This window comes from Falco peregrinus, chromosome 9, assembly GCF_023634155.1.
Source record: "Falco peregrinus isolate bFalPer1 chromosome 9, bFalPer1.pri, whole genome shotgun sequence".
In the NCBI taxonomy this organism is placed as follows: Eukaryota; Metazoa; Chordata; class Aves; order Falconiformes; family Falconidae; genus Falco; species Falco peregrinus.
Window position 1 is genome coordinate 16,325,685 of NC_073729.1, and position 24,606 is coordinate 16,350,290.

At 39.4% G+C, this 24,606-nt stretch overlaps 1 protein-coding gene across 4 annotated transcripts in view; it reads right to left on the bottom strand.

Moving 5' to 3' along the window:
- ANO5 (anoctamin 5) overlaps positions 1–24,606 on the bottom strand; it is a 62,535-nt gene that overhangs the window by 25,095 nt on the left and 12,834 nt on the right. For 2 of the 4 annotated variants that reach the window (XM_055813550.1, XM_055813551.1), the window contains 6 exons: positions 22,650–22,720; positions 15,942–15,989; positions 8,746–8,859; positions 2,430–2,498; positions 1,028–1,312; positions 559–672 (listed from right to left, as the gene is read on the bottom strand). In XM_055813550.1, coding sequence (XP_055669525.1) covers positions 559–672; positions 1,028–1,312; positions 2,430–2,498; positions 8,746–8,859; positions 15,942–15,989; positions 22,650–22,720 — 701 coding nt within the window. The remainder of the gene's footprint in view (positions 1–558; positions 673–1,027; positions 1,313–2,429; positions 2,499–8,745; positions 8,860–15,941; positions 15,990–22,649; positions 22,721–24,606) is intronic. The other 2 variants (XM_055813552.1, XM_055813553.1) reach the window with 1 other exon arrangement.

Genomic DNA, 24,606 nt, shown 5'->3' on the forward strand with positions numbered 1-24,606 from the left:
TTGCAGTTGCTCAAAGCTCACTAGGAGACTGACAAGCAATCACCCCACGCTGAACACGAGGGCTCACGCAACTCATCTGACTTCAGTCCAAACATGGTATGATCCCAAGAGTATTTATCTAACTACAGGTAGTATGCACTACTGTGTAACTACAACATATGTATGTACACACCCTGTATACACACACACTGCCGAATGAATGCATCTACAGTAGGCGTTCACACCTTATTATAATCTTTCGAATGTGCTATTGAATAATCTGTACCATAGACATTATAGGACTATACTATGGAATAAGTCTCTTAACAAACTGTGTGACTGACACATCAGTATATCCTACAAACTCATCCACAGGAAGAAACATTTCAGCACAAACATCAAAGCCAAACAGGAGGGCTGGCAGATACATCTTGTGTATCATCAACAACAATCTATGTCTGGGACAAATGGAAGGTTTGAGCACATTTTCATTTCTGCTGGAAACAGCAAATGTCATAGTAGGTAAAAGAGAAAAAACATTTGGAAATGCTCAAGGGACCAGAAAGCTAAAATACTTACATCATGAAGAGGGTATGCAGCTGAATAGGTGCCATTATTTAGCAGTCTCTTAATCCCGAATTTTTTTTTCCCTTCTTCTGTTCCATATGGGCAACGTGTAAGAATATAATTAACCTGTGATTCAAACACAGAATTTCAGACCTTTCCTGCTTTAAGGCCATTTAACAAAAACCTAGAATGGTTGTGCACTGCGTGTAATCTGCAGGAACAAGACACAAAGGCAAAAAGCATTTCTCCAGAAGGCCCTACCCTGTACGAGACCGCTGAGCGGACACTTACCTTGTAGACATCCAGAAGATCCATTACAACAAATATTATTCTAGATTTCTAGTAAAGATGTCCAGACACCTACGCTCCCTCATATTTACCCATGGATATCACAGTTTATATACTCTTTCCTCATATAAATATTCCAACAGGACCATGTAAATCCCCATGTAAATATAAAGTCGGCAAATTCACTACGTACTATTCTGTTTCTCATGGATGGTGAGAAGAAAGTGCTCTCATCATTAATGAGGTACAGCTCCTGCTTCTCCTTGCTGAACGGTGCTGTGAAATAGTCTGGTTCAGGGTGCATCACCTCCTTGGGAAGCCTGAGCGGTGCAAGCATACAGTCCAGGGGGTTCTCCACCATTGAGGGAATGTCATTTTCTTTGATCGGAACTTTAATGTTCAGCACTTCTGCATACGTGATCAGAACCTCCCACGGGGCATGGATCTTGACAAAGTAAATCTTGCCATCTTCGGATTCCTGCCCCAGAAAAGGTAAATCAGACATCAAACTAAACTGTGTTTTACGGCAAGATTTATAAAAATAGTTGTTATACAAAATGTATTGCCTTTTACATACTTCTGAAAGCTTTTTTTAAAAAAAAAAAAAGAAGGGGAGGTAGGGGGATTTTTTTGTGTGTGGGTATATATAAATATTTTATTATTATTATTATTACGTATCTCTGAGTGCACTGGAAACACCAGGGTTTGCAGTGCAGGGCTGGCCACCTGGCAGCCCGCGCATCCTGCAGGCCACCGTGCTGGACTGTCAAGCTGTTCCCTGTCCTGGAGGCGGCAGTTTTCATCCAGCAGATCAGAGATTACGAACCTCCTTGCAAAAAGGATTTGCCAACAAGAGCCAAGATCCATTACAGCCTCACACCTATAATAAGGAATAATCTTATCATAGGCCTCACCCAACAGTGCATGTTCTTCTAGCGTCCCTTTTCACACGCAGGAGAACACAGCGATCCAAGTATTTCTAACGTGTTGCTCAGTGAATCCCCATCTACGGATGTTACAGAATCTGAACCTCATCAGGGCTTTGCCCCACTCGGGCAGAAAAAAAGAGCACGCTGACTGAGGAAGTCAGCATCCCGTGTTCTCCAATTATTAAACGAAACAGTAACACTAATCAAACATCCTCAAGTTGTTACACCAGGGTCCTTCCTCAACATGACAACATCCAGCGGGCATACACTAATCCATTCACTGACTTCCAAACATGTTACCAGTTGCTAGGTGGGATTAAATTCAGCTGTGAGCATACTTCCCATTGACATGGGTTTAAATTAAGTCACCACTGTTTTGGAACTGCTTTCTTTTTGTGCTGAAATCAAAAGCCATCACTCCCTCCTGATTCAAAATTACTTTGCTTCCACAATTCTTATGAACATATCTGGAAAAATAAACACATTAAGCTTGTTTCACCTAAATTAGTCATACTCCGCTGGAACCCGCTAGAATAATATATAATTCTTCTCAAAGAAACAAAGTGGTATACATTAATTAGTAATTTGCAGGTCTATTTCTTTGGTCCTGATTTTTCTGGGGTTTGGGTTTTTTTTTTGCTTGTTGGTTTGGTTTGGTTTTTTTACCTTCTTGTCTTCTGTTTCTAGTTCTAAACCAGCCTTTTGCAGATTGCTCTCAAATTCTCTTCTTCTTTCCTGAAGAGAAATAAACACATTTTATTAACTGATGAAGTCAGCAACTAACTGATCACTTACTGAAGACTTCACTGAGTTACGGAGTTTCACTCCTCCTAACTGCCCTGATGACAACCCCTTAATGCCATGTGACCTTTGTAAAAGAAAGCAGACCAACAGACAAAAACCAGCTGATGCACACCCTGCCGCTGCTGAGTGTGGGCCAGCCTAGTGAGGACAACACATCGGGAACTGCACTGAAACAGGAAACCTACTTGTTAGGAATAGGCTCAAAACCTGTGCCATCTTGTTAACCAGCGAAGTAGACGAAGTCATGCATCTTGAGCATTTCTGACTCATCAGGAGGCAGTGTCTGTGGTCTGTTACCGTTCAAGTTTAGCTATAATTTTAAGAGAAGGTTAAAACTAGATGAAAAAATCTGGAAGCATGTGGTAGGCTGACCGCTTGTAGTGATGTCTATTTAGCAGTTTAATAATCATGCCCGATACAGATGTTCAGGTACTGATTACAGACAGTTCAGTGTGCTTCACAAACAATGGAACTGTAAAACTAGGTAAGACTAACAAGTCATCTCGTGTAAGCTTACATATGTGTGGCTTGCATAAAGTCAGTGTAGACTCCTTACAGACATAAATGAACGTGCCCGTGGCAGTGAACAGTGGTTGCATGACCTCGGTAAATTTGAGACTCTCCTTGAACTTTGTATTTTGCCAAGTAATTCCTAGGTGGTGTCTTCAGGTAAGAACATTTTCTTCCCCTTCTTCTCTGCAGAATTTTTGCTCCTATTGGGAGACTGAATTAATTTCCTTTTAATTACATAACATTTGCTGAAGAATTGCCAGAATAACTACCAGTTAAGCAAAATATTGTGTCCTAGCCTCTTCAGAATGCACTACCCTAGACTACTGATTTATTTCTAGCTAAAACCTGCAGAGCTGTGTAATGTTTTCTCTACTGAAAAGTCTTACATGACACTTTTCAAACACACTGTAGTTTTCAGCCAATTTTTTTTTCCTGCATGTCTGTGAGGAGCAGGCTATCCTATTTGCATTTCAGTTTGCATAAACTACTTGGATAAATGAATACAGACTGAAGAGTAGCTTTCAGGGCCCTTAAATCTACGTTAAGATGTATTGATATATTTTCCTGTGTTAACAGCCTTGCATTTTTACCTGTCACATCTGATTTTCTAAACGTTATTAGATATTAAATTAGATGCTGGCCTAAATAAACTTGCAAATGTGATAATCCCTGAGTTCTAGCACATGCTGGGGGCAGATGCAATCCCATGCACTATTTTTTAATTCACCCATTCCACAAACCTGCCTACAAACACACCACAGCACTCGTTTGCAGACCTGCTCGTCTAATAGAGAACAATACAATTAAAAGGTGATTTGTGATTACATTTGAAAGTGCTACATGAAAGCTGAAATTCAAGCCTCGTATCCAAAGCTACGTGCTATTCTGGATTACATTTTCTCCAAAGAAAGCATACTGGCACGTGTTCTTTCCCCAGCAAACACTGGAGGGAGCCAAGTGAGTCAGCTCAAAGGGTTCTGTGCCCTGCTCCTCCTCTAGCTGTGCAGCTTAATAACAGACAGAGCCAAAGGGTCAGGCCTCATCTTACTTATCTTTCCTTACTATAGACTTGGTGTGATAAATCGCAGTGCTCTAATACAAATTACGCTCATTTTCCCACCTTGCTCTCTTCCCATAAACCACCTTCTCTGAAACCATGAGAACGCACTGTACTTTCTAGTCACTTAAACCAACCATTTTAAAAAGGAAATCAATGTACCCCCCTTTCCCTGCCAAATACTGGATACCTTTGTGATGCCAACAAAGGCTTAAAATGGACAAAACGTACTCTTAGAGCAGTACTGTTTGTTTCTTGGTAGGGTTTTGTTGTTGTTTTTTTTTAAATATGTGCTTGTAAGAAATTCAGCTTACTGTCCAAACCTAAAAGGCTAGACCTGGTGCACAAATTTGTGACACCACCGTAAATGCCACTATGCAGTCACAGAAGGAAGCGGGAAGCAACCTAAGTAATCACATTAGTGAAGACCAGTAATAGCAGCCTAATGCCCTTCCTCGCATTTTAAGTACAGTTCTTAAGCCTCTCCAAAGCACCTGCAGAAGGGTGAAACCGTATTTTCCAAGACCGCTGTGGCCTGTACAGGGAAGAGGCCAGCAGAGCATTCACCTCTGCAAACACTACTGTGGATATCCCACACACCTTTACAGAGTAACTTTACTGTCTGTGTATGCTTGGCTGTAACAAACCATCCTGATAAGATTAACAAAGCCAGATCCAAAGTCCAGCGGTACTAACATGCCCAATGCAGATGCAACACTGCATAATTAGGTACCGAAGACAGACAACTGATAAAAACCTGTTCCTTGATAACAATGTAATTAGTGCTAGTGACAACATTCCATAAACAGGAGAATAAAATAATTTTAAGTTTAGAACATACTATTCCTGAAACTAACTCTTCCTCCTCGCTTTTCCCCTTCCTTTAGGAAGGGAGCGCCAAGCTTACAAAAACCTTTTACATATCAAGATACTTGAGCTGCTTCTAACTACAGTCACGCGTAGGATATTGGGAAACAAATATGGCCTTTAGGAATAATGCCATGGTACTTCAAAGCATAAAGAACTCTGCTGTACCCTAAGAAAACACAACTCACTTCACAGAACTAACATAGCTGGGCTCAGTTTGAGCTCAGGTTGCTCACACAGCTTCCTAGCAAGAACATTCCAGGTGAGATGAAGCCTGTGTAGATAATGCCTCTTGTGCTCTCACCTGGCTGCAGCCACAAGAGCGGGCAGCTGATGAGACAAATGAGATGAACTGCCCTAACTGCAGCACCACAGGGACTGCCCACATGCCCTCCACTTTGGAGGAGATGCCAAACACCTGCCTTCTGCACATACCAGCCAGGCTGCTGTAAAGCACCATGCAGAGGTGCCCAGTTCGGATCAAGCCCAGTTTTCAGCTGCTCCTGCAGGGCTGGGGACACAGCTTCTCACAGTCAGCAGCCTAACTGCCTGCAGCAGGAGCAACAAGCATCTGGTTTTTTTGTTGCCCCTGGCTCCCTAACATTGGGCTATCTGGTGCCTGTTAGAAAGCAGAAGTTTCTGTCTCAGCTGATGAGAAGTGGGAAAGGGCTAGATAAAATTTCTTTCTGTACCTCCATGACCCACTAGGGTCAGGGGGACTTTGCTTCCAGTAAACACAGGAACAAGTTACTTTGCACAGAGAACCCAGAGTCCTAATGCTCTGGAGTTTCTTTTGAAGAAATACACTTATGGACAAATGAAGATCATGCCCTGATAATACTCGAGTAATTTGTTTGGTATTTTTAAAAATTGTTATTTATTTTCCCATGTTCACATGTATTTCACATGTGGGTAAAATACTTCCACTTGTCTGCTAGACGCTTAGAGGAAAAATGTAAAGAGACTTGGAGGAAGAAATGTGAAGTATTGTCTCACAAAAATATAATCCTCATTTTTTTTTGGAGAGACTTTGTGGTTAGGATTCATTGATGCAGCTTAGAGAAGGCAAGTTCAAAACAGTGTTTTAAGCTGGAAAGCTTCTGGAGAACATCAAAGAAGTTAATGCATTTGTTCTGCATGAAGCTAAGGGGGAGAATATGAACAGACCATCCTTTCATCTGTATCAGGGCTATGTTGAAACACAGAAAGAAGTTATTCATCCCTTTCTTAGGACGCAGAATAAAGCCGTTTCCTTGAGACAAGAAAACAAAACCCTCTGTCACAACTGTTGATCTCTTCCTATGAACGTTTCTATTCCTGGCTGTTTCATTTCGCTGTGTCATCGTACTACAGTGAAAGAAATTCATGTTTCCTGCCTGTGATGACTGTACAGCAGCAAGGACAGTATGCCAGATGAATTCCAAAAGCTGCAGTGCATCAGTATTTAAATCTTGTTCCCACAGACAACCACACGGTACTTCTATGCTAAGAAGTCTGTGTTAATTTATGGGTGTATTCTTTGTACAATACAGGGCAAATTTCATTTTCTTAACAGATTCCTCAGCAACCGTGTGAAAACTGATGTGCTGTAACATTGACATCTTCCCCCCCCCGTCCGTCCGTTCTGAGATGGCAGAACCAACCTACAGGGCCACAGACCAAACGCCTCCTTCCAGTGGGCCATTAACTCTTTGGTGAGTAACAGACATATACGGAATCGAATCTCACAAAACTTGATGCAGATGTTCTAGCCTTTTGCAAGACACGGATGTTTCTTCCTAAGTGCACTTTTACCTCAAAGAGAACCTACAATATTAGCTACTAACTCTTGGGTTCTTCCTGACATGAATCCTTCAGCCAATAATGACACCCAGGTACATGGCCTCTGGCCTGGCAGAGATTCCTGCTACCCCCTAATGACCCATAACACCATGAGAAGAAAATCACTGCACACAATGCAAATGAGTGACTAGACTGAACATCTGGTTCATTTTCCTTCCACTGGAAAGATTACCTAAATAGTCTCCATTTCTTTTCTCATGTTGTTCAATTATGACTAATGGAAAAGTTTATTTTAAGATTTGCTTTCACATATTTTGCATGGCTATCGTTCTTCTCTCTGCAGTGACTGCTCTCTTCTTTTTTACATGCATTTTGCTTTATGGGAGAAGAAGAAACCTAGCTAGGATTACAATCTGATGAAGAGTCAGTGTGTGTTTGAAAACGCATGCCTTGACATAAACTTCTGGTACCATAGCTATAATATAACCCCTGTCTCCCAAGTAAGGCCAGCTGAGCAAAGCTGACCATGAGATACTTAAGCTGGGAAAAGCACCAAACAGAGAAAATGAGAGATTATGGCTTTTTTAAGGTAACACGAGTAAGATGCAGGGGCTGTGTTCTACACTGGATCACACTTGGATGCAAGTACAGGCAGCATGTCCTGCACGAACACAGTGCTTCCTTCATAAAGGAAGGAAAGCAGTAAGCAATTTTTTTGAACAGCCCAATCTTGCAGGTTTTGTTTAAAGGAAAGTTTTAATTACGAAACACTTTAATATGACAAGATATAGATAAGCGTTCTTTACTTCACAAACCTTTAGTTTTGATCTGATTTTGCCATAAGCCTCAGTATAGTTAATTTCTTCAGATATCCTTATCTTTCAGAATAATATAATTACATACGAATGACATTTTTTAGATCTCTCAATTTTATTTTTTTATTATGAACAAAGTTTGGAGATACATATTGGAGAGACTAGTTGGCAATATAACCTCTCCTGGCTCAGAAAAAAAGGCAGCAAATAAAGAGAAAACAAACTAATTACAATCACTACAACTCTGCATTTTTTTTAATATTGTGTTTTATATAAAGTTTGTTGGTCTTGTCTGCATCTCATAGTACTGGATTTCTCTGAATAGCTTGAATTTACATGTTAGTCATGTAGGACCTCAAATGGCAGTGCGAGCAAGGAACAAGTACATGTCATTTACTGATTCCATCTGACCTACTGTAGCCATTCAGGCAATCGGGTCTTGCTGGGAAGTTCAGGGATGATCTCTAACCAGCATTTTAGACAAAGCTTGTACTTTGTGCTCTGTTACATAGGAGGTCTCTTATCACAGCCACTTTAAATATCCTTCTAAAAGAATGAATACACATGTGCAGAGAGCAAGTCAACCACATGGAAAAGGCTCAGAGGATACGCTGTGTTTGTTTTAATCAGAGTATATATTTAATGAAAAGTTTTAAAAGGAAAACAGCATGGATTCTTGGATCCAAAAATCTACTTCTGCTCTAAATGAAGTCAAAGGATGGGGGTGGGGGGTAAGTTATTCTTAAGTCTCATTTGGATAATGCTGTGTTTATTTAGAAGAAACATTCCTTTAAGAGTATTTACAGATATCCCCCCCAAAGCCACAGCTAACTATAAGACTGTTAAACGAAGAAAGCAAAATCATTTCAATTACTTTGCATTGGTTGTGTAATATACTGACCAACCCTAAGTAATGGAGAGTGATCAATACAGTAAACAAAGCCCCAAAAATGTAATAAAATTGGGTCACAATGTACAACAGCAAATAACACAGAGATTTCAGTACATGGAATGGCTTTTCACACAGCTATAAAATTTTTAGCAGAGTCCTACTCCAGCTGAGTGTAGTGATTTGAAAGGCTTTGTAACTGATACACAAGTTAAACAGACAAGAATTAAGAGCACCTCAAAAAGACAAACTTACCAACTTCTTTTCCCAGTCCTTATTAAGATCATCCACATAGGAGAGAACAAAATCAATTCTCCTAACACCATCCCTGAAGAAAATAGAATCTTTGCTTTGATGTCTTTTATCAATCTGTGGAAGATACAGGCACATGATTAAAAAGACCCAAGTATAGCTGCTGTTCTAGAATTTAACAGAAGACAAAGAAGTTTCCCCAAACTGCCTCAGTTCTTCGGTTTCTTCATAGCTGAAGTTATAACTTGGGCAAGTTCTCGTAAGGGCTGTATCCATTTACAATAACTTCAAAATTAACTGCTTATATCCACAAACACAATATGTAAATAACTGGTACACGATGAACAAATATGTTAGCGTAGCATACCTGTGAACAATGCTGCCATTTATTCTTTCACAGTCTTTACAGTGCGTCATAAATCATCAAGACAAGCATTAGTTTACAGCATGATTTTTTTCTGCAGTTAGTCAGAACACCACTCTACACAAAAGCCTGCTAAGGCACAGTTCATCGACTCAAAGCAGGTAGCATGCATTTTCTGCTCCATAACAAGATTCACTAAACCAACCGCACAGAGGAATATGTCTCAGCAATGTCCACATACGAAAATAGCACACAAACAATACAGGGGTACTGGGGAAAAGAAAAACCAAACCAAAAAATACTAATAAAAGGTATCAATGCAACAGAGTTATTAGTATTCCAGTTGATCTTTTAAAGGTCATATTTTTATTTATCAGCATGCCAGAATGTCATAGTAACAACGTTCATTTTTTTCACTGATTAGGCTACAACAAGTAAACAAATATAAGACTATTACTTCACCTTCCTGCAGAAGTTAACATAATATGGTAATATTGTTTATTAACAGCTCAGTATTCAGCTCTACCAAATTGTTTACAAGACTAGAGGATCATACAGCAAAGTGCTCCCCACAGAAGCTAACACTCTGGTCTAAATTTAACTCCGTGCTAAGGAAGGCTGGTGTTGGCTTTTTTAACCACACCCATCAGCAAAAGTGTATTTGTATAGGACTGAATTAGGTTTCCATTGTATTAAGAGTAGAAACAGTAAGAACAGTAATTCAGAGGGTTATGTCTCTGTCTTCTCCCACTTAATGCAAGAACGCACATGAAAAAGTTCTCGGCGAAAGCACAGAATATTTATCACTGTGAACCTTGCTCCCAGTTAACAAAAGGCATCACACAGTGAAGCATGTTATTACTGCAGCCATCCAAGCCACTTGCAATATCAGTCATCACCGTTTTACCCTGAGACGTCGCTTCAGGAACAGATTGTATCTCCTTCCGCTCTGCTGAAATAATCAACAAGTAGTTAGCAAGCCCACCAGTCCTCTCCAAGAGCCAAACAGACTGCTTCCAGCACACACCCCCAGGCAAGAAATCCACCTCCTTCAAAAAGCCAGGAAAAGCCTCCAACAGTTACAAAAACACAATCACCCACAAACTTCATGACTATAATGTCTTTTTTATTAAAGGCATAGCTGTCCGGGCATACATTTTGATAATAAACTCGGGTGTTTAAAAATGACTCCTATAATACTAATTGCTGTCACTTGGATACTTCAGCAGATTTGAAAAAAACACAAGAAAGTTCCTTTGAATATAATGCAAAGGCAACAAACAAGCACTGGCTTATGAGTAGCGCACATGTTTGTTATGCTCATGTTAGACCTAAGGGGACACAGAAAGATGCATGGCAACCGCATCATTCCAGAGCTGACAAAATTACGAGCAGTAATAGCCACAGTTTCCAGCACGTGTCTATCTTCAAAGAGGTTCAAATTTAAAAAGAAAAAAAAAATAATTGAAAATCTCTATTGTTCCATAGTGTTGCACAACTTTATGCATCTTCACTAGAGACACTGGTAACGGCTGAAACCAGACAGCAGCCTACTTGGACCATCCATGCATTGCGGAGAACTCCTGTGCTTCTGAAGCTATCCTACAAATCAAAGTAACACAAAAAAGATAAAAGAAATTATTTCCTTAAAATGCTGCAATCCTCTCTTCACCTTTCCTCTTTGACAATTCTGTTGTATTTTCTGTTGGTTTTCTTCTTGAGAAATACTTAGAGCAGACCAATTAGACTACTTTGTAAGACTGAAATCAGGACAGTTCCCTCAGAAAATGTTTTTGCTATCAAATGCGGTACATAATGATGCAAGACTTAAGAGGCTCAAAAAAATCAGGGAATCCAACAGAAGAAGCAAAGAGTATTTTCCTATTCTATTACAAGCTTACAGGGGGTTGTGGTTTGTATTTTTTTTTTAATATGATTGTGACTACAAGCGAACTGCAACTGTTAAGATAACAATTTAATGAAATTAACATAGTGCATAGAACCACACCGACATCTACACAGCATCTACAGTACTGCAATTATTTGACTTTACAGTAAGTGAACCCTAAAGCGCATTCTAACAACTTACAATATTGGGAATCTGCCTAAAAACAGACCACCACAACCACTAATTGAAAAAGACAGAGACTGTGTAAGCACAGATGTTGTCTTAGTGAGCTAGGAAAATTCATATACAGAAAGCAAAGAACTTTTTTAAGAAAATCAATAAATAACATTTACTTCAAAAAAAGCTCCTGCCAAAGGAGTGTCCCAAATTCTTTGCGTAGCACAGTTATAATTAGATTATTCATACAATTGAAGTAATACTTTATCTTTACTGCCATCAAAGTTTGCTCATTTTCTAGGACTTATCGGAATGTTGCTCAGTCTTTAGAGGTCTGACTATCAATTTAAGATACAGTAGTCATCTATGTCGGATTATTCATCATGGATAGCAACAGGCCTACTTATTAAACCCATAAATTATTCCTTTCCATTTTGCTGCAATTGGAATTTCAAGAACAAGATCAGTCTTGCACCATCATGCATTTCTGTGCGTACATGTGCACCGACAGGTTTAAAATACATAAAGTGTTAGTAATTTGCATTGGTTGCATCACTGAATCATAAAACACTACGGATATAGCACATTTTATTTCTTAACAGCTCTTTCCAGAACTGTATTCAAATGAATTAAACTTAAGACAACATGCAATTATTAAATGAAGTCACACCTCATCAGAGCAGCTCTTCTGTGATACGTACCTTCTGGAATACAAGTAACTAATCTAAAGCTTCTGAATAATTGAGTAAAATCCAATAAGGAATTAAAGGAGAGATGGCACCCCAAGGCATATGGTGAAAACTCAAATGGCAACAGCCACAAGCTGCAACAAGGGCAATTCCTACTGGATGTGAGGGTGTGGTTGAACAGGAACCGGTACAACAGGTTGCCCAGAGAGACTTACATAATATGCACCCTCAGAGATCACACAGCTCCACCAAGCAAGGCCCTAACTGAGCAACCTGGTCTAAGTTCAAAGTCAGCCTTGCCTTGAGGAGGAGACTGGCCAAGGAAACCTCCAGAGGTCCCTTCCAACCCAAGTCACTGCATGGTTCTATGAAATGGTGTTACTGCAAGCCTCCAGCATGCACCAGCACTTCCTAAGAGCTGAATAAATCCACTGGCTACAAAGGAAACCTACAAAACCTGCTTGTTCAAAACCAACTACTACCCTCCTGTTGTAAGTTTCTGGTTTTAATAGTCTAATCATTTCTATAAGAACTAAGCGACTTCATAGCCTGCGGACAGATGTGCTGACTGAACGCTGTAATGGTCTATCACCAAGAGCTGAATTTTCACATGGTTACAGAAGTGCAAACTTACTGGATTTGTATGGAATTACATCAATATTTGGGCTCAGGTGGCCAAAAAGTCCAATAGCCTCCTGGCTGGTAGCCGGACTGGCATGGCCAGCTGGGCTGGGGCAGTGCCTGTCCCCCTGCACTGGGCACTGGGGCGGCCGCCCCTTGAGCCCTGGGCTCAGCTCTGGGCCCCTCGTGGCAGAGGAACACAGAGGGGCTGGAGCGTGTCCAGAGAGGAAGAACAAAGCTGGGGAAGGGGCTGGGGGTCAGGGGGGAAACTGATGGCTCCTGACAGCTGCCTGGCGGGGCTGGGGGGTGGCGGGGGGGGGGGGGCAGTCTCTGCTCCCAGGGAACAAGGCATAGGACAAGAGGAAATAGCCTCAAGTTGTGCTGGGGAGGTTTAGATTGGATATTAGGAAAAATGTCTTCACTGAGAGGGTGGTCAAGCACCAGAACAGGTTGCTCAATGAAGTGGCAGAATCACCAGTCCCAGAAGTGTTCTAAAAACATGTGTCTGTGGTGCTCAGAGACATGCTTTGGCCTACTTGGCAGTCCTGGGTTAACAATTGGACTTTGTGATCTTAAATATCTTTTCCAACCTAGGTGGATTTCTAGTTACCTCAAAATTAACAGCTTCTCTCTAGACATCCAGCAGAGGCCAGGGTAGTGGACCATGTCCAACCCAACAACACTCCCCGTACCTAGACCTGTAATCCTCATGTTAGACATGAACTAAAGCCCTGCAGGAGGAAATCCCGACTCAAAGAGGACACGTTACAGGAAAGATCAAGATGTCACTAGGGAAAGAAACAATGCACAGCTCAAGACAACGTAAAGCTAAACCAGCCCATTTTCAGTTCTGCCTAGACTAAGTTGGGTAAAGCGTGGAAGTGCTGGCTGGTGATCACACGCTACATTTAAATCCATCAAAACTCTCCCATGCTGTTAAATACACGGGTGGCTCAGGCATCCCTCTCCATGGCCAAAGCAAACAAGTCAGTCACCACGAACAGGAGAGGGGAAAGCAAGCTGCTGGATGTGGCATCGACCACTAAACACTAACTGAAAGTGCTTCAGAGAAACGACTTAGGATTGAAGCTGAGGGACCAAGTCTGCGGTAAGCATTTCTGTGGCCTTGCTCCCCCACCAAAGCACACAGACAGCTGACCTCAGCCAGTACCGTCAGCCAGCCCTCGGTGGTCTAACGATATCACAGTACTTAGAAGCAAATATATTTTGCAGATTATACCTGAATGATTTAAGCCAGTATATTTTCACAGGACAGGGGGCTTTCTATTTCTGGTTACCCACCTAACAGGAAATTTATGTTCTTACAGGCCACAGAGCACAGCCCTCTCCTTGTAGGCAACAGAGCTTCCTCCAAATACACCTTACTGCTATGTATCCTAGCACTCTCCAAGTCCATACTTCAAAGACAGAGGAACTTGGCTTAGAGCAGTACTTTTCAGATGAATATTCAGTCAGAAAAACACAAGTTGCTTCGGGGCCTACATTCAGAAACACCCTTGCCAAATTCAATTCCCCGGACCTTGAGGTTTCACAAGTGTCCAGCTTCACAGAGCTGGGACTGCAGGTTCACACCTCCGCAGCCTTCCCTTTCTGCTTTTTGTACCTCAGAGTGGGAAGGTGGTTTTGAAACCCAGTACATGCGCTTCATTAGAGTTACAGCACAGTGAAGACCTCTGGCTGTGACCAACATGTATGGTGAGAAGTACGTTAATAATATGATCCCCATTAGCACATCTACATGTTGTATCACCACAGTCCTACATTCCCAGACAAGAAAACTGCTTGAAATTAAAAAAAAAAAATTGCAACATTTTACTTAGAAGATACGGTTTGCAAACCAAGTATTTATTTTATTTACAGCTTACCTCTGATAATCATACAGATATTTTTTTTTTTAATCACAGACAATGTAAAAAAGCTAACTACATTACAAAGCAATTAGTTAATTTACAAATTAACAATCCACTGCAGAAGAGTTTTCACAATACAGAAAAGGACAAAAATACAAAGGTTGGAAAGCTGAATCAAAATACAGTAAGTCTCCATAAATGAAAGGGTAGGAAACACTCAATGGCTTAAAACAAAATTATCACCCTCACTTTGATCCCCAGTTTGCACAGAGTATTTACATGCCCCCCCCTTTTCACGGAGTTAAATGTGCCTACAGCTGTAGGAAAAAAACATGCCAATTTAAGTGATGCTATGCTTAAATGTAACTGTTTGGTACAAATTTCCCAAAGCAAAAAGCTCCTGGAAATTAATTTATACAACATATGCAAATATATAGGCACTTTACTGAAAAATAAGGCAGCAAGCTCCTGGCTTATGCACCATAAACTCAGCTCCCATTATATCAGAAATCCCCTTTGCGTGAAATTCTCTTCAAAATTCATCCTTGGAGGAATCCATGCAACTGAAGCGCTTCCTAAAGAAGTGTATTAACACCACACAACCCAATTCCCAATTATGCTTCATGCAGGCTACAAAGTTGCATACAAAACTATAATCTTTACCATTCAAACAAACACAAAACACCACATATTTCTTGTAGCTAAACCTTGCAAGCTGCGTTTTGCACCTTTACCACACTCGTGTTCCAGTTTTGAACCACATTAAAATCGGAAAGCTTGAAAACATGCATTTCAAAGCAGTTTAAGACACCAAGATATTTGCACTCAAATTTAAATGCGCAGAAAAAGCCTCTCTGGATAAAAGAACACATTAAACAAGAATAGAACAAAGAAAAATTAAAAGTATGCTAAGAGAGCATATGTGTTAATGTAAGACACCAGAGCTTAATGTAAGCAAGCAGACAGTTTTAATATACCTCAGCATGTACTTCTTCAGTTATCTTGAACTTTTTAAATTTTTTTTCTCCATAAAAGAATAATGGCTATTTTAAGTTTTCTGATATATTAGACAATTAATACAATTATCTTGTCTGAAAATTTCACTAAGTGGATATTTTGAGCATTTCCTTATTACTTACTACAATAAGAAAAAAAGGCAACACAGTTCAAAATCTGTCAATGTTTGTTTCTTGCTATTTAAAACTTTTTAAAGTATCATGCTGACTCACAGAGCCTCCCACATTACCATGATAGAAGAATCCCACGTTTGTTAATAATACCACAGTCAGAATATATCCTATAGCCCACCAAACCAAAACAATGATAAAAAAAGCAAACTTTCCAGTTTTCTCCACCAATCTTTTCAATTTTGTCTATTATCCTTTTTATTTGAGTTTATCATTTAAGCCATCACGAGGAATAAACGCAAAAACCACATATGTTTTTATAAGTAGAAAAAAACGATTCGTTTTGGAAGGATGGCATCCTTGAAACTGGAAAATTTTCTGGTGAGGGACTTTTTGGCATAGGGTAATAGAAGACGCCACACAAATTCATGCAAGGAAGCATGAATATTGCTCACTGCTTACCACTTGATGCTCAGGGATGAGTAAAGTAGTCTCAGTGCTGTTTAGGCCCTGCCAGTGTCATCACGGGAAAAACATAACCTTGTTAGCAATGATGCAAAGGATGCTTTAAAATAAAAGGCTATTTCAGAAGAAACAGTGTAGCTTTTGGTTTAAGCTGCTGAAAAACTATTCTGAGTGATAGCTGGATTTTCAGTCTAATAACTCAAAGTTTAAACAAACCTGTATTTCCTCAGCTGAGCTGGGTCTGTAGCCTGTACCACTGACTTTTACATGGCCCATATCAATTTTTAAATGTTAATAACAACTTTTGATAAGAGCTGTACAGTATTCCTCAGCATTTTCATTATTAAAAAAGTAAAGTCTAAATAACTTGGCACAGATCAGCATTTACAAGCTTATGAAGAACAACTTCTAACAGTACTTTTTTTAATATCAAAGAGAGAACACATACATAGCATAGACAGCTGCACTTGCATTCCGAACAAATGTGACTCCCTATATTTCACTATTTTTCCAATACAAACTGAAGTTATACTATGTGCACTGAACAAAACCAAATGCAAACAGACAAATCATTAATCTCATTGTGTAGGCAAGGCAAATTGGTATCAGAAATTGTAGTAGTTATGCCTAATGAGACTAGCGAGAGCTTCCCAGCTTCCAGTCTTGATCCATGCCTGGTGAGGCCCTACTCTGATTTTAATTGCACAAGATCTGGGGGTGCTCATTATCTTCCTGCATGTGGGCCTGGACAGTGCTGCAAGTCCTCTGGCCAGACTCCACACAGGGATGACAGGAACACCAACAGCAGGGGACTCTGCTATCCTAGACAAACATGTCCATATGCTATCTGGGGTCCTGGCCCACACCTGTGGGATTGCATGAGCAAGGGATTTGGGGACCAGGCTTCACTATTGGAATGAACAACGGTTTGCAATACTTAAGATCTTTTGCGCTAATTCTGTTAGCCAGTAGTTTCTCACACTCCTTTTATTTTGCTTCTGAAAACAAATGACGGGTTTAAAACAGCACAAACAAATCGTGCAAGCACGTTACAGAAATATGACAGCTCTCTATGATTAAATTAATTTTCAAAAGAAGCAGAATATAAACTTTATTTCGTTACTCAATCTTTATTTGTTGGTTTAGAGCTGTAATACTTCAACAAGTATATTCTTAAAATCCAATTTTCATGAAGTACTGTCTGTGATTTTTTTAAAATTACAACTGAATATTTTTCACTTTTACTACAATTTTATTTGAGACAACCCACTGAGGTCCATTCCTACAATTTCGTCAAAGAAACATGCTATTTTAGTTCCTGTTTACGTTGCAAGTAATACATACACGCATCTTGATGTTCTTTCTTAATGTTGCCTCTCTGAGTGTTTGCTTACCAAAGTAAGATTAAAATGTCCTTTTCAGAACTCAGTCAAATAAGCACATAAAGAATGATCTGTTTTTTGGCAAGGAACCCACATGAGAAATGGTGTAAATATAAACAGCTGCACTCTGCTCTTAACCCTGAGATAGTCTGAACTGGGTTTAGAAGCCTAATCCTCATGTCACTGAATGCTACTGGAAAAAACTGTACTGTTTTAAAGAACTAAGGGCTGAGACACTTAAGCAGAAAGTTTTTCTCCAATTATACACTGAAAACATCTGCCTTGTACTGTACAAATCTTACATCAATGAGAAGTGCAGCCTTGCTTTTCATTGCCACCCTACAGCTCCTGACCTCTCCACTGCACACCTGCCCCCTCATCCAAGCTGGTGCCCTTACACCTGCTTTTCTTCCACCTCTCTACCCTGTACTACTCCTACCTCCTCCACAATTAAATGTAAATATGGGGTTTAACCTCCCACTGGTCCTCATATGCTGCCTGCACTGTTTCACTCGGAGATAAAATACAAGTAATTTTAGTGAAACATTAAACTGTGAGATGAAGGCCCATCTAGCAGAGTCCTTGGTACATTCCCATGCATTTTGTGAAATGCTTTCCTGTTACTCTAGGGAACTTCTGCTCTCAGTACAACTGCCTGAAATTAGCTCAAGTCACAGGGGTAAGTAAGGGTAACTATTGTAATTTTGGCGATCAAACCTTCTCCTGCACATGTGAGGTTTAACAGCTCTGGTAGAGAGACACCACTTTTTCATTACGTGCTGTGCATAGATTTTGGCATAAAGGGGCTCCAATCTTGTTTGGGGTGGTCATACATTATCAAGAGTTAACCAGTGTTTTCACGAACACTCGAACAGTCCAACTGTGATGAGTTCAAAGCCAAAACCAACGAAGGCTGGCAGCAGTGGAAGCAGTGTTGTATGCGTCATTCATACTTTGGAATGCCCTCTCGTAACTCTTTGATGCATTCTCTCCCCAAGAGATCCCTCAGATTGTTTTGTAGTTACACTTCTTTGAAGTCTTTTTGTATTTCCATCTAGATTTTGGAACTGATTTGGTCCGTCTTCACAATACTAATAACAGTGTTACATTTCTCTCTCCCTGAAAACCCACAGAACTGAGAAATGAACAAGCAAGGAAAGGAAACTTACACTATGATGGTGTTTCTTCAGAAAAAAAACAACAAACCAATTAATTTGTAACACCTGCAGCACCTGCTGCTCTCCAAAAAAACCAAACAACAAACCCCTAAGTGTAAATATCCCCGATTGTGGTAAAATGCATTTCTTTTAATACATTTTATCAAGCTCTGTCAATTTACTTCTGCTAACCTGGCTTAAATACAGACAGCTTGTTCTCAGGTTTTCTCACTGTCAAGTTACAATATAGAAAATGCTGATAAAGAGGAATTTTCAGTGAGCATATTTCACTGGTGTGAAATTCGCAAGAAAGGTGAAAATTTAGTATTTAACTGCAAAATTAATTCCTACCGTCTGACAGCTAGAATAGGGCACAACCCTGCAGCTTTACTCACAGTAGTGCAGCCATCTGCCTTTTATGAGGGTGAGAAACTAAGGGTATACATATGTACAAAGCAAACATTTTAAGTTACTTGGTAATTCTTAACTGAAATAGCAGACAGACAAATAGTCCTCTGTATATCTAAGAGGTGTAAACTACCAACTAGTGACATTCTTCCACAAAACATGTACTACTTTTACAGTTATCCCACTTCAACAGTCTACAATGTTACTACCAGGAAATTTAATATGGATTCGATATTTTAAACTTTTCTTCAGATCTTGAATAATTTAACTGATCTCCTTTCCTCTTAAGAATGTGAACTCTTGTCAGTGGGCCTCATCCTCATTTGCTTTAGAACTGGAACAACTGACTGAATAGAGATGCACCATGCTATCAGAACAGAATTGTGCCATTACATATTCTTCTAGCACTCTCCGCATAAATATAAAGCACAGAGGAATAACAGATTCTCAGGTTTTATTTAATTTATTTTCCAATTTGCTTGAAAAGACTTTCAGAGGCATTTATGTATTTCTTCAAACAGGAACTCCACTAAGATTGATTCAGGTAGATTCTACATGGAGGCTCAATTAGGACAGTTGCCAATCCCTAACAAAGTGACCGTCTGTGAATTACTGATTTAATTTGAAGCTGCTATGAAGCAGCACCTATTTAGAAACATCCTTCTCATAGCCTTTTTTTCCCCTCTCCAGTAATGCTGTTTGCTGAAAGTATCTCCTTGTCTCCCTGCATGACAAAGCATCTAGAAACGATTCATGCTGTAAGGCTTGTAATAAGAAAAGCTGTCAAACTCCAAGTGATCTTTGTCCTTGTGGGAAATTAAAAGAAGAGGAAAACTAAGGGGACTCAACAAGCAGTACATAAAATAAAGAAAAAAACACAGGGTAAAACAGGCAAGAAACAGTGGATTAGAGCACAAATGCAAAATCATGGAGGAGGAGCAAATGCACCATTGATGGCAGACTCAATCGCTTCACAAGTCCTGAACTTCACCTGACTTTTGCATACATGTTGGCAGGCTTCACTACAGATTGGTTTTCACCTTTTTTTTTTGTTTATTTGCATCATTCCTTATGTCCAAGTCACAGACTCCTTTACATATCACAAAAGAAAAAAACTAAAAACCCACTGAAATTTGGATAGGTAATGTTTTCCACTTTCTGTATTTACGTCTAGATTTCGATTGTTCCTTCCTCTGTTGCTACATCAGTGATACGGCCTTCACTTTTTCTCGCTACTGCTGAAAAGAAGCATATTGCTATTGCATGTTATGCTGCTTTTCTGTAAAGAAAAAAAACACAAAAAAGCCAGCCTAAGCATAATGAAGTTGTGACCTGAGCGTACATTCATTTAACTCTTTCCCAATGGTCCTTGTACAAATGAATTCCAACTTTGCTTTAAAATTACTTGTCTTAAATAGTTTTAAGAATTCCAAGTGCTCATTATTTTCCAGCTACAGAAACAAAGTTAAGTACATTGCTAAGTAACAAGAAAATTACCAACCTATCACAGGAATGAAATCATAAAATGAGGGAAATGTGCTATGTGACAAAACAAGAACAAAGCACGTTGACCTGAGCTCAGAAGGGTCTTGGTGAAAGTAGGAGAAACCATGGCTTGTTTTTCAAGCTAGGACAGATGACCCTTGTCAATTCCTTTGGGAACACATCAAGGATGACAAAAGGCAGCCTAGCAAAGAACTGAGGGAAAAGGAATTCTTCCAGTTCATAGAAAACTGAAGTCGTGACAACACACGAAGATAAAGGATTAGCACTTTAAGAAGAAAAAAAAAACCACACACCCCCAGGGCTATCTTACTGTTGGAATGAATTAATGGAAAAACTTGAAGGATAAACTTAACCTGAATATCTAGGACATTAATCATCAAGAAGTAAGCCCGTCACAGCTGACAAGAATGTGAAACTGGGCAAAAAGATTAAGAGTAATTCTGTAACTTTGTGTCTGCCTAATGCATAGAAAGCAAAAATCAGATAAATGAGACTGTATTAGGGGACCTAGGGTAAGATAATGCAAAGCACAGGAAAATACCAACTTAAACGTAAGCAAACATCAGATAACCATTGATCTGGAGAAACAAACTAAAGCCAAATAAGCCACCTCTTCCAAGAAAGAGAGGGGAAAAAAAATAAGAAAATCAAAGCGTCAAGTCAACTACAGACTAATACTGCCAATATGACAATACTGTGTGATATTTAAGAACAAAAATTATGTAAGGAACATGTGTAAGTAGAAAATGAGAAAAGGCAGCATGAAGTTACCAGTGAGAGATTTTTGTGGGTAACCAAATATATTTTTCATAAGGAGACTACCCCCTCTCAGACAATGAAGTGCTGAAGATCAAAGCTGCCTTTCCCACCCCATCATGAACCCTTCACCCTTCAAGCAAAAGTTCAAATCTACATATACGACACGTGCATTGCACCCTTTCTCCCACATTTCCTGCCTTTTCCTAAGTTCTAAGTCATGAAACGAAGTCTATCAAGCTTTGGTGAAATAGGTCGTCTACATCCACTTGGACATGCCCTAAAGGAACTCAGAATAAGCTCCAAACTCTGGTACTTATGGTATGATGATTCATATGCTGTAATTGGTGATCACATCTATTCAGGGTTCACAGAAGTATTTGATATGGCTGTTCATTGAAAATTTTCCTGGAGAAAAAGATTACTACTACTGCCACAACAGACTCAGAAAGTAGCTGGTTAAGCATACTAACAATTTTTAAGGTGGAACTGGAAGATTTATGAAGACGTTACACGATATGGTTACATGTGCTGACAGAGTAAAGATGTGTGTAATCTAGGAAGCACTTCTGAGTGCTTCACATGACCATCTCCAAAATTGCCTCTTCAGAGGTAGGTGAGGACAAGCTTTACTCTTAAGAAGTTCAGTAGAACAGCTACAGTTTTTCAATACTCAATTCAATAGACATCTTTCTGATGAGTGCTTGTGGCCTGTATGAGACTACTTCAGAGCAACTCTTTCTTTTCCTATCTAAAACTCTTTCTGTCTTCCCCTAAGCATACCGTAATAAAGAAATCAGATAATAAAAAAATAAAATACAAATTTCAAGAATGCATATTTTCAGTGCTCTTTAAATCTGGTTCTTAACGGAGTAATAACCACACCCACCACTATTTATTTAAGATATCGTGTGCTGTATATAGTAAGCAATGAGGTACTGTGAAAAAACAAATAGCTGATGATGCTCTTTGTATTGCTCATGTTGCAAGGAAGAGGTATTCTTATAACACAAATCTTCACCTGTTTTGTCATAAATCTTGCTGCACTGTCAAAAAGTTACTAGAGCAGAGGAAAGCATGAGTGCCTTGATTTCCCTATCAAGCCAGCAATATAATACACAGCATAAAATGAATTGTTGGGTCCATGCAGAAGCATTATGTTTCTCCAATTGCCAAAACAATAAATGATCGTATGATTCTCATTTCAAGACTGATACTGGAAACACTGTTAAACCCATACTGTTTTCTACTACTACTGCGGTGTACTACTAACACTGGTAAGTTTCTTGTAAGACTCAGAGAGTATTGCTGTTATATTCATGGTTTTGCTCCTTCAAAACACTAGGGGAAGAAAATGTTTACATGGATAAAAAAGGAGGTATAAGGCAATCTCAAAAACCAAAATACTGTTTTTTAAACTAATTCTCTCTTTCCAAACCACTGTTCCTCTTTCCTCCTTCCACTAATATGTTAACGCCATCGGTACTGTACCTTACCTCAGAGCTGCTTGGGACTTCTGATCCTGAAGTTGAAATAGTTTCACATAGAGGTCCATTGCATTCTTCCCCTAAGGGACATAGAAAGAAAGACAGATTCACATAAATACATTCCGTATTTTAAAATATTATTGTATCTGAAAACAATGTGAACCTTGAAGGCACGGAACCATCAACAAGCAAAAGCAAAAGCTGGCAAATAATGCTCAGCTACAGAAAATCTTCAAAAATGGCACTTTGAAGGGAAAAAAAGGGCTGTGAGATAACATACTCAGTCTGTACTACCTAGTTGTAACCTTGCAGTCACAGAAACACATTCTTAACAGTGACAAACAAAAATTTGTCAGCATCACATATCTTTCTTGTCTCAAGTGTCTGCTAGGTTACTGTCTGCGAGGGTCTCACACCTAGAGCTTAGCTGCCTCAGCTGTAAAAGTTTAATTATCTCTGAGGTTGCTTGCTAGAAATTGAAGAAATTGAATTAGTTTCTGTGTTGCTAAGGGATTAATGATGCATAACCTCAAGATTACAGATGCTCACATACCAGAGATATGACAACAGGATCCAAAATAGCAGTATCTTAAAATTACCAAGCTTCTTGATCTTTTTTTTTAAAAAAAAGAAATCCCACAAAACCATCCCACCTCCATTTTAACAACAGCATTCTACTCCAGCATGACTTTCCCACAAATATAGTCAGTTCACCAAGGGCACTTACTTAAATGTTAACATTACAGGGAAATATCACAGAGAGTATCTTCAGATCCCTCAATCATACTGAGACATTGGCGGGGTTTGTGGCTCTGAACTTACTCTGTCACCAGTTTCCTCAAGAGAGCAATTCAGAGCCCATAAGCTAGGCTCCTGCTCCAAGAACTTTTTGTAAACAACCAACCCTCTGCTGATCAGACAGACTGGTTTAAATCGGGCATCTCCGTAACTCTACCACCAATGGAAAAAAAGTGGTTTTAAAAACAGCTCATCACAGTCTAGAGCACGCATCTAACAATGGTGCCATTTTCTTCCAACAAAACTATTCATCATACTCCCTTCTCCATCAAGGAAGTGCTGCTGTGTCCAGCTTAGACTGGGCAGACGGACTAGCACATTTTAGACTGGACTGCTGTTAAGACAACCGCAATATGATTATTCCTACCAATGAAACAAACCTACTCTTTTTTCCTTTTTTTGGTAACCTGTAAATATTTCATGTCAAAATTGCATCCAGGCAGGATATAAACTGGTTCTTGAAACATCTGTAATAAGCTACTTAACTAGAGCTTGAGAACATTTCATTTCCTATAATTTCTTTGTCTAAGTTCACTTATAGAAAATGGTATCTGTAATTTATAAGTGTACATATGATATTATGATAAACTGGGCAATGTTATATAATGGTATAAAACATAAAATGAAGTTTCTAAATGCTAAGACATTTTCAAATGTTACGTGCCATCCTGCTAAAACAAACTATGCCTGCAAAATCTATATTAGTAGATAGAAATTGAACACTGAAATTCTACTTTATGCACTCGTAGAAAGGTGCTTCCATATTTTGATACAAGTGTAGAGACCAACATTAAATCACCTCTAAAAAGCTGGCATGTAAGTAACTAACTTGGGATAATTCTTCCTACCCAAATGCATCATAAATGCTGCAGGTACTACACCGTAAGGGAGAACACTAAACACAGGAAAGCTTTACAGGAACAGCTTCAGCACAGAACTGAATTCAGTTCACATGCCAACGCAGCAAAAGTGTTTGAGATGCACAAGAAACAAACGACACACAATAGCAGAGTATCCTAGTAAGAACACTTAAGTCTTGACTCCAAAAACAACAGCTATCTAAATATTCAGATGAAATTACATGAGAAACTGTTTCTGCAAGGACAGAGAGGCTCTGTCTCCATACAGGGCTGGCTCTAAGCTTACGCAAACTCAGTAGCTGCCCAGG